The sequence below is a fragment of the Anneissia japonica genome, unplaced genomic scaffold (assembly GCF_011630105.1).
Source record: "Anneissia japonica isolate Jap-2015-1 unplaced genomic scaffold, ASM1163010v1 scaffold287840_len1291095_cov163, whole genome shotgun sequence".
Classification (NCBI taxonomy): domain Eukaryota; kingdom Metazoa; phylum Echinodermata; class Crinoidea; order Comatulida; family Comatulidae; genus Anneissia; species Anneissia japonica.
This window is the reverse complement of record NW_022728493.1, coordinates 310700-322043: the sequence shown is the minus strand read 5'-3', so window position 1 is coordinate 322043 and position 11344 is coordinate 310700. Positions and strand designations below refer to the sequence as shown.

Here is an 11344-nt window from a genome sequence, read left to right as displayed (position 1 = left end):
CAGTAATGCAGTAATGCTTTAAATATTACATGAAAACATTTTTAAATTTGAGGAATCTGCGTGTGACTTCATGCTGTCTGTGCAGACGCCTCATCCAACTACGCCATTGATGCTGTCTTCGAATCCGATTGAAGCCAATTCATTTTGCACTGTATGGTATGCCAATACAACACTAGTATTTAACGCACACACGTTTAAACAGAGATCGACCTCTTTAAATATCTTCATCATCAGTATTCTGCCAAAGGCTGGCCTTATCTTAAAGGTTATCAAATGTTTTTCATGCTTCACCATCTTGTTCTAGTCTTTTCAAGTTGTCGTATCTACTCTTTTTCAGATCAGCATTTCCTTTCTTCTTCTTCCCCTTCCTCTTTTCCCTTCACATTTTTCTTCCAAAATCCTATCTAGGTTCTTTTGTCGTTTCCGTATGTGCAACAAAATTTCCGCTCTATTTTCTCTGTAATAGTTTAGTATATTTGATATTGTTCTATCCAGAAATGTTCAACTTTCTCGATCCTTTTTTAATCTCTTGTATACTTCTAAAGTTTCAAATTTAATGCATTTTAATGTTACTTTTATCTTCATTTTTCATGTATTGTGCCTGTATTTGATTGATGTTTTGATGTTTTAGTATACATGTTTTGTAAATATCGTGTAATTCAGCCTTGGGTGCGATTTTGATGTAAATAAAAGAAACTAAAACTGAATAGCTACGCCGCAATGAATTACATCATGGAGTGCCACAGTGTTACGTCACGATACCACGTGATACTACTCTGTTGCTATCGTTGCATAAAGCGTTCAACCGGGCGCCATTTCCTCACTGACACACCATTGATCCCAATTTCTAACGTAATTATTAATATAAGATGTTTGATCTTACTTTTTCTTTGTAAATTTTTATTTATGATTAAATGTGTGTTCGATAATAATGCGAGCTTTTGTGTTTTTAATACATTTTGATGGTAAAACATTAGATTTTAAAATGTCTATTCCAGAAAACCTATGAAGACTCAGGCGTAATGAACAGTAACTAACGTCCGTTAACAACAGAGAGCGCCACCTGGCGTCGTGACGACACGACTGTGGTTCTCTATGTAAAACAAAAAATTAACTACCGATTAAAGCATTCATAAATACATAATGCAAATCATTACTGTTAAATAATGGTACTCATGGGAATGAACGTATTCTAATGAAGTCTAATGGAAAGGCTTAGAACCAGATGGGCTTAAACCCAATATATATTTTATATTTTATATCAATATTCTCTGCTAATATTTTAAAACTATATAATAACTTTGTAAATTTGCATTACCACTTTCAATTTTATCATCACAATCATCTCCTTCCTCTTCAGTTTTATCATAGTCCTCATCATCATCATCAATTTTATTTTCATTATCATCACATCACCATAATTATTATCACTGTAGCTGAGTCTCGGTAGTGTTTGGTACTATGTTTTAAAACCAAAATCAATTTTCTCTATTTAGTTTTTTTTTTAACGTTGTACACAGGGTTTTTCTGCTCTCCACTTTGGTCGTTTTTCGTGCTTTGATTATCTTCAATCTTTGTCCAAGCAAGGACCATAACAATAATGTGCATAGTAAAAAAAATGATGTCAATCTACATGTTTCAATATTAGTAATTAACTGGTAATTAAACTAGTTTAAAGGTAATTTAACGCATAATTACAGCAATTTGAAACGCATAGTGAAACAATTTTCCAATGTGTGTCCTTTTGAACAACATTCTACAAAGTGATAGTCGAAAGCTCAAAACGTAAGTAGGCTTTATCCAGAAATACAGTATACGTTTTAATTACACCTTTATTATTAAATCTGGATAGATAAGTCTGCATCAGTGGACAGGCCTACTTATTATTATTGTCATCGCCATTAACATTCCCATCATGATTAATCATTATCATTATCGATATAGACTTGCGCAGGTAAAATACGCGACAGCTTCTTTCTGTTATAATTATTCATTTCTTTATTATCATTATTGTATATTGTAAGTGTCTCATAATTATCCACTGACACTACCGTATAATACCAGCATCTCTCTTATGACCTGACCTAACTATCACGTGTTGTTTCGTCAGATATCAAACCATGCTAAAGATCCTCTTCATCTGTCAACGATCGTATCTCAACTCAGTCGTTTAAGATTCAAGTGTTCCAATAACGGGAGAAAGATTCATGGATGGTACATTTTTTTAAATATTAATTTAGCATTATAGTAGTTGTTAGTTAATAATGTGTTTTAGTACTCGGACTTCTGTACAATTTCCGGAACAGTGAAACATGATTGTGGATGTAAAATATTTGGCATACGTAATTATATTCATAATGCCAAGATGCCGGCCAGCTTATTTGTCTAAGAAAATGAAATCGACTTTAAAATGCTTCATCCACGAAAGTGTTCCTGTTACCATTCAGGACGAAAAGCACTCGCGTACGCGTCAAATTGGCATATAGGACTAGTGCGATGTGTGCTATCGCATCTTATTGCGCAATCGCGTTGTCGCAAATATCTAAAACAAAGCACTAGTCATACTATTTGTAAATTGTGTCAAACATCCTAGATAATTAGCATAAATTACTCGTCCTAGATGCTCACTAGCCGTCACTGAGCCCGAAATATCTATTACTAGAACTCGTTATTACTACTTTGTGTCTCAATATATTTTCCAACAAGCATTTACATCAATGAGCTAAATGTCCTCTAAAAAACCCATAACAATTGCGGATTTTATTTTTTTCTTACAGTGTCATCAGCAATGAAGCCATGCTCACAAAGTATATTGTAATGTAAACTCTCACAGCTGACCCGGTTATACCTTGATAAACAGAATTAAGCAAAGTAATTCTGAAACTGTTAGATGTTGATGATTTTATATGGAACATGAATATGTTTTATTCAAAATGAAGAATGTTACTAGAAAAGAGATTTTGATTTTCTAATATAAAAGAGAAAAAAAGGCAAAAGGTGACTCATTATGTCAGGATTTCGGCACATCCTCTCAAAAGTCAATCGCAAAAAACTCCTTGAAGAAAATGTGCTGGAGACACCACTTGAAAGATGTCTCACAACCTTGGATTTGACGCTACTTGGTATTGGCTCCATGGTAGGTTCTGGTCTGTTTGTACTGACTGGTGAAGTAGCTAGAAACACAGCTGGGCCGTCAGTCAGTGTCTCGTACTTTATCGCAGGAATTGCTGCCCTGTTGGCAGCAATCTGCTACGCGGAGTTCGGTACGAGAATCCCTAAAGCGGGATCTGCCTACATCTTCGCGTATGTGACAGTCGGAGAAATCTGGGCGTTTCTTGTAGGCTGGAATATTCTCCTGGAGTATGTCGTAGGAGCTGCAGCAACAGCAAAAGCGTTTAGTGGATATTTTGATGACCTGACTGGCAACTACATCAATAGCTTTATTATAGATACTCTTCTTGGCGGAGAAGAATGGTCGTCAGACGTTTTCTCTGATTTCCCGGATATCCTAGCAGCGCTTTTGATTTTAATATTAGTGATCCTGGTCGCATCAGGAGCAGCTCTGTCGACAAAATTAAACAGTATATGCGTTGTGATCAGTCTAGGACTCGTTATATTCATGTTCATAGCTTCGATGTTTTACGCAGATGTTTCAAATTGGTCTGCGGGTGACGGATACTTGGCGTACGGGTTCGGAGGAACATTGTCAGGCGCAGCAACATGCTTTTATGCATATCTTGGCTTTGAGGTCATTGCAGTGACCGGGGAAGAAGCAAAAACACCAGCTAAAAGTATTCCTCTGGCTACGATTTACGCATTCATTGTTTCAGCATCGGCCTACATTCTTGCTTCAATTGGGTTGACATTGATGATCCCATATACAGACATTGATCCGACATCGGCCTTTTCAGCTGCTTTCGAATACGTGGGCCTAGATTGGGCCAAATACATAGTGGGCATTGGTGCCGTCCTTGCAATACTGACTTCTGCCTTTGGAAATATCTTCCCTCTACCTCGATCTCTTTACGCTATTTCAAGTGACGGCTTGATCTTCAAGGTGTTTGCCAGGGTGAACCCGCGAACAAAAGTACCGATATTTGGAGTAGTTTTATTTGGTTTATTCGCAGCTGTTTTAGCACTGGTATTCGATTTAGACGCCTTGGTGGAATTTCTTTCAATCGGGACATTGTGTGGATTCTCATTCGTTGCAGCGTCTGTAATCATCGTCAGGTACTCTCCAGAATTATGCAATATCTCTATTAAAAATCCACGGGGTTGCAAAAGGCTTTCTTATAACATGTCTGACGTAAGCAACCATTTAGAGGAAGTCAGGAACAATTGGCAGGACATCGATGTAGACAACAAGGAAGCATTAACTGGACGACTAAAAGAACCTTTTCGATGTTTTGACTTCCTAGAGAATCCCGTGCCTGGTGATACTGTCCTTTACTCTTTAATCATCAGCGTGTTATGTCAGTTTACTGCAATTGTTTTTGCAGTATATGCCGAGGAGAGTTTGGCGGAGAGAAAATGGTGGGCAATATTGTTTGTAATTATGTTTGGAACTTTGGCGCTACTGGCGTTTCTTGTGATACCAATGCACCATCAGAGTGAAGTGGAACTGGATTTCAAGGTACAATTATATTTCACCTAACTATTTATAAAAGATAAGTAGGAACGAATTGCAAAATATAATTATCCTTTGTAAAATGTCATCTGGTGTACGGAGTGGAACTGGCGGAATTGGTGAGATCTGCGATGTTTGTAGGCCTACAAAGAGTGAACACCTAAGTAACAGTGCGTTGACTTTGTGGACACAGTGTATTGACTGTGTGGATACACCGTGTCTACTAAGTTTACATCTGTTGCTATGTGTTCACTCTCTGCTTATACACTGCAAACCTCATTCCGGCCTAGTCTATATATTATAGTCAACACTGAGTGAACATAGTCATTCACTCTGCTGCAAACTCTGTACAATACATACAGTCGGTGCACCGGTCGGTACATAGTGTAAAGGATATTTAAACATAAATGGAATAATAATGGATAATTGAATTGAATAAAAGAGTCGATATGCCAAATAATTGCAGCTTTTATATAGTGAGAACAAGTTTTAATAACAAGAATTTGAAAATAACAATAAAATACTTTTATATATGTTTAAGGTACCATTTGTGCCGTACCTTCCGGCCGGAAGCATTTTGTTAAATTTGTTTTTAATGGCGGAGTTGGATAGCTACACATGGCTTCGTTTTATCATCTGGATCATCGTAGGTTAGATATATTATATTGTATGTTCATAGCCTATGTTCACTTCACTTCTGTACATTTCAGACGAATGATGATAATGAGAATGAGGAGGATTGATGAAAATGATGAGGAAGAGAATGAGGAAAATCAGTAATGAAAATGATCAGAAGTATGGAGATGATAATAATATGATAACACAATGATAATCGAACTAGTAGGGGGGGTGGGGGCGAGTAAATGGAGGATTATTGACAATGAGGGCGATGAGTAGGAGTATAAGTAAGAATGACGACCATTAAACAAAATAGCGAATAGCAAATGATGACAGTGAAGTTAACATGCGCGGATCCAAGTACAATCTGTAATTCCAATTTTAAAAAGGAAACTTAGTTTTAAGATATTATTCATAATTGTATTAGAACCATCTGAGTTTGCTATGCTCGGTACACAAGAAATTATTTATACAGAATTTTTCCATTCCTCATCAGTTAATAAAAAAAATCATTTTGCTGGACGAATACCGATTGTTGATGATGAGTAAAGAATCGATGATGATAACAAGGATTAGTGATAATATAATGAGAATTTGAAAAATAGTGACGATATCGATATGTATGGTGATTACTTGCAATAGCTCGCAAAATAGATTTTTTTTTTAAATGCTTGTAATTCCAAACCATATTTTTGTTGACAAACTGCTATGTTTATTTCAGGATTATTGATCTATGTTTGCTATGGATACAAGAACAGCAACGCTAACCAAGATGCGATTGCATTTGTACCACTATCAGACACGCATTTACTCGATGTTGAAAACTCACACAGCGGGGGTGTATCCACATATGGTGGAACCACAGAAAAACAGGAACAGGCAGCCGCCGATGATTGATAATTGCAAATTGAGTTCATCAATTGTTGTTATAGTTTCAAAATGGACATTTACGTTAAGCTCCTCGAATTGGATATTACATGACCCCAAATCCACAGTGTAAAAAACTTACGCAAACACGTGCGTTACTGGGACAGCACATGTTTTTGGGACACATTCGCATTAATGGTCTTTTTCTGATTGGTCATTTTTTAAGTTTGATTGACACGTCGGAGGTTGTTTTAGGTTACAGTATAATGCACCGAAATAACACCAAAAGAAAAAATGTTATAAAATGTGTTATTTAATTGAAACTCCACTTCAGAAAGAAAACTTCGCCTCAGGAGTAGGCCCAACACTTGGGAGCAGTTATAGGAAAACTCTAAAAAAAATAAATAAAGTTCGAAGACGGCAACTGAAATTATTTTGAATAATTACATTAAAGCACTGTAGTATTATTAACTTTCACTGTATGTTGCTCCACTGTAACATTCAAATTGGGCCTAGGCCTGGTCTAAAATTACAGATCCAACCATGTTGAACTCAAGTATTTTCAATTAAATTATGATTTTCTAAACGCCCGAAAATAACACTTGAGGCGTTCTGGGCTATCGTTTTTTTCTTTTTCTTTCTTTTTTCCCCCTTTTTTTACCTCCCAAAAAAGGGGGAGGGCTGGGGCCGGGCCGCCGCCCCTAAATCCGCCTCTGTTGGCATCTTCCATCCTGTAAGTGGCGAGTGTACTTGCTGTTGGATGTGAAGAAAAAAAAGTAAAAATAAAATACTGAAATACATTTTTTTTTAAACACAGTAATCATTAAACTAAATTCCTGATTCCTGATTCATCAATACCCAACAAACACAAAACGTCATCATAATTTTTGCGAACGTTGTAGTTCATCTCTGATGTCAGAAAATGACGTTTATAAAACCTTGCAACAACGTTTAGGCCTATTTGTGAAATTACCTTGACAGTAAATACGTACCTGTAGTTATGGTTCTACAAACACGTACAACAAACTAAAACGCTATTATGACTTTATAAACCGGAGAATTGTTCCATGTTAAATTGCAATTAGCAATTATTGTACTGTAAAAAGTGTTTAGATTCTAAAAATGTAGTCTGTAGGCCTACCCATTTTTTCACATGTTTAGCTGGAAATAGGTCCTATGTTTAGATGTTAAAATCATTAGGGTTTTAACACATGTTAAGATCCTTAAATTAAATTAAGAGTAAAGTAGTTTAGTTTATAGTAGTGTTAATATTTCTGGTGTCTCTTTCCATTGTAAGATATTTTCTTCCAGATACCCTTTTCAGGGAATGCTGTGAATGCTAGAAAAGCTAAATTTAGATTGACAAAATATTTCAACATTCCATAGTATTATTGCAGTATTTATTTAATTTTCAAAATGTTATCAAAAGATACAATAAATATTTAAGTTAGCTAATTGACAAGTAAACCATATTAGGCTTACTGGTATGGAATAACAACAGTGTCGGACTCATAGACGGTAATATTATTGTAGCAGTATTGACGGCTGCTGATGTACGATTAGTGTAACGATTGATCACATAATTAAGGTGCTAGGGAATCAAGCTTTATGGTTATCCCCGAGATAAATATGGTTTAGTCTATGGACAATTTATTTATTATAACATTGACATGTATTTTCTATATATGAAGAATATATAACTTGTGAAATATAATTAAAACGTGCACATAAATATTATATATGGTAATCGATTAATGATGAAGAATATTTATATCCAACTCTGTTAGCAATTAAATTTAAATTTAAAAGCAACCATGATGCGTAATCGCCTTTATGAATATAATTTATTATTTATTTAAAGTAAATGATTGTAACGATTTGGTCGATTTTCCGTTAACAAAATTTATGACATGTTGTTAAGTAATCGCACAATATTTGAAATTGTCTGATGCGTGATGACACAAATTACTGTTGGTCTAGACCAGGATTTAGCCGTAGCTCACTGTTTAAATTATTATTATTATTATTTAAAAATATTAAATATAATAGGCCTATAGATATGTTATTAGGCCTATAATAATTTTAAAACTTACCTGTATAATATGTTCAGACTTTTACATGATTAGTTGCCTAACCAAGATGGAAAGCGTGTATAGGCATACTATCTACCATGGTTCGGCAATCCAAGACCAATATTTCAGAAAATAATTTCCCAAAATCCAATAATAATCAACGATTAGGGTACAATGCATGTCGGGAGTATATTTGCTTGCACTTAATTAACGGTGCGAAACCCGCTGGTGACGCATTAAGAGTTCAGTATATCAATGTTAGGTGCATAATAGAAGGATGCTCGGCTTAACCATGGTTTAACGACATGTTTAAACGTGTTTTCAGCAACGGTAGATATTCTCTTTATTTCTTATATAGGCCTAGGCCTAACTACTTCAAATGACATAATACCGCTCGTGGCCCATAGGAATTATTACAGTAAAATAATATTAATTTTAAAAAATCCAAAAATGGATTGAAATGGATCAAATTCAAACTACCAATTAAATTAACGGTGTTTGTTGTAAATATTTGTAAAATATTGAATTTCTGATAAAATTTGCCACAGTGCTCCATACCGGTTCCTTCTATAAAAGTGACCAAGTTACATCTATTTTGGGCGTCATTGGGTGCGACACCGTCTCTTTTGGACGAATTCCACCACAGTACTGTACTAAGAATCACCATACTGGATGGTGTACGGTACAGTCAAATGACCTTAGGAAAAAGGGCCCATAAAAAATGGCCCCAGAAAGAAAATAGCCCTGGAAAAATGACTCCGGTAAAAATGGCCTCCAATGATAACATGTTTTTTAAATCTTTCAACTGCAAAATCTTTTCAACTTTCAATGCTGCAAAATAGCAAAAATTTAATCAACATAAATCATATGCATTTTTCAAACCAATTTAGGTTTTTTTGCAGGAATTATATAAAAATGTAATATCATAGTTCATAGATTAAAACAATAAGTAGTAGGCCTAAATAACATTACAACTTTAACATTATAAAATTGACTTTTTTGTATTTAAAAAATTACAAAATGTTTTAGATCTTTATAATGTAGGAACTAAATTCCTGCTAAAAAAGTTTAAAAAAATTATAATTATTAACGTTATTATTAACATTATTATTATTATTATTATTATTATTATTATTATTATTATTATTATTATTATTTAGTAGTATTAGTATTATTAATGTTGCTGTTCTTGACGTTTTTTTGCTGCCGTTGTTTTTTTAGTATTAGAATTAATGACAGTTCTGTTACACAAGATTTGGAGACTAATCGCTTGTAAACTTCGGAACACATTTTTTGAGAAAGACGATTTTTTGTTTCTCAAACTCTAGCAAGATAAATATTGGAAACTTGCACACCTGAACCTTTGGATCAATTTATTATTTGTGATGTATTCATCTCAATGGGTAAAACACACGATATTTGCATCCTTGCTCTGTATGGTAAATAATCTACTAAAATAATAACTTGTGTAGTCAATTCTTGATTAAAATAATAGAATAATAATAATAATAATAATAATAATAATAATAATAATAATAATAATAATAATAATAATAATAATAATAATAATAAAAATAATAATAATAATAAAAATAATAAAAATAAACAGATAAAAATCAACCTGACTCTAGTGCGGCAAAGCTTAATTTGGATAAAATAATTGCACGACAGTATTTGGGAATCGAGGCATGACCCATTTCACCTAGTGAAATTTGTTCTATTCGGTGAGTAGCTTTTCACTAGTGTTGTTTAGTTTAGTTTTTATTTGGAGTCACTTTTTTACTAGCACACATCACCATTGACGGTGCATCTAAAAACATAATCAAAATAATGGAAAGAAAAATATCTACTAACAAGTCAAATTAGCAACAATAACAGCTGGTAATTCAAGGACACAGATCACCAATGATGCGGCGCATACGGATAGAATCACGGTTAAATTTCAACATATTGACTACATAATAATCTCATTATTTCCAACATAATTGACTACTTACGGAAAATAATATTAAAGATAACACACCGGTTCATTATCAAAATACATTCTAGTCGTTGGTCATTGCATGGTTAACTATACAAGATAATAGGCCTACACAACAATCAATATATAGCTTCGATAATATCTTTTAAGCCTCAAGCCTACTTATGGCATTTTGATTAAACCATAAACAGAACTGAGCAAGAATTATCTCTAAAATAAATAAATAAGAAATCGCATATCGACTCCAGGTACGGATATCGTTTATTGTAGGCGTGCTATGTGAGGCAAGTGGATATATACTACTACCGAATAGACGAATAGCCCCACGCATCACGCGATGCACATAATTTCGTCATCATTTTGTATAAAACTTAATTGGTTAATACTTTTAAAAAAACAACTCACAGTTTCTTTGAAAAAATGTTGTTTTATAGTGTTTATGATTATTAATTTTTAAAAATGTAATGTCTACTTCAATTGAATTAGATTGCGAAATGCTGCATCCATGGCTATATTTATTTATATATTTATTGATTCATTCAAGTTATATTGCTTGTTTATTTATTTACTTATCACTTACGTACTTACTTACTTTATGCATTAAATTTTTGCCATAATATCCATTTATTTAAGAAAGAACTATAGCATAATAATAGCAAAAATAATAATATCAACAATACTTAGAATAAATAATGAAATATGCAAAAAATGATGAAAATAATGATGATGATAATAATAATAATAATAATATACACGTCACTTAAATACTATAATATTTAAATATAATTTGTATTTGTAAGTGTTGTAAGCAGTTTATTACCTTATGATGTTGATATCATTACGCCATGGTGACGACAAGACACAACAAGCTAGGTTCCATCCTGATTGTAAAAAAAAAATACACTACATACAGTAAATACAGTAATTAGTAATTATCAAAGATGAAATTCAGTTTTATTATCGAAGTACAATACCGCCGATTTCTCCTTTACAAAACACGATAACAATATAAATCGTGGATAAAATAGAATCTATGGCTCATTAAATAGACGATGATAAAAAAGCAACTAGAACGAAATGCATTTATCATCATTTTCCAGTTGGTAATAAAATCCTCTTTGACGTAATATTTTAATCGAATTTTTATGTCTCATGGTAGTTCAAAGATAAGTGTTCTAC

General features: G+C 33.5%; 1 protein-coding gene across 4 annotated transcripts in view; it reads left to right on the top strand.

Annotated features, from left to right (window-relative positions):
- Positions 1 to 7921, top strand: part of LOC117114167 (cationic amino acid transporter 4-like) — a 38037-nt gene extending 30116 nt beyond the window's left edge. The window contains exons 2-5 of one of the 4 annotated variants that reach the window (XM_033257733.1): positions 2111 to 2214; positions 2778 to 4633; positions 5169 to 5277; positions 5967 to 7921. In XM_033257733.1, the coding sequence (XP_033113624.1) occupies positions 3008 to 4633; positions 5169 to 5277; positions 5967 to 6142 (1911 nt within the window). In that variant the 5' untranslated portion in view covers positions 2111 to 2214; positions 2778 to 3007 and the 3' untranslated portion in view covers positions 6143 to 7921. The remainder of the gene's footprint in view (positions 1 to 2110; positions 2215 to 2777; positions 4634 to 5168; positions 5278 to 5966) is intronic. The other 3 variants (XM_033257735.1, XM_033257734.1, XM_033257737.1) reach the window with 3 other exon arrangements.
- The last annotated feature ends 3423 nt before the right edge of the window (positions 7922 to 11344 follow it).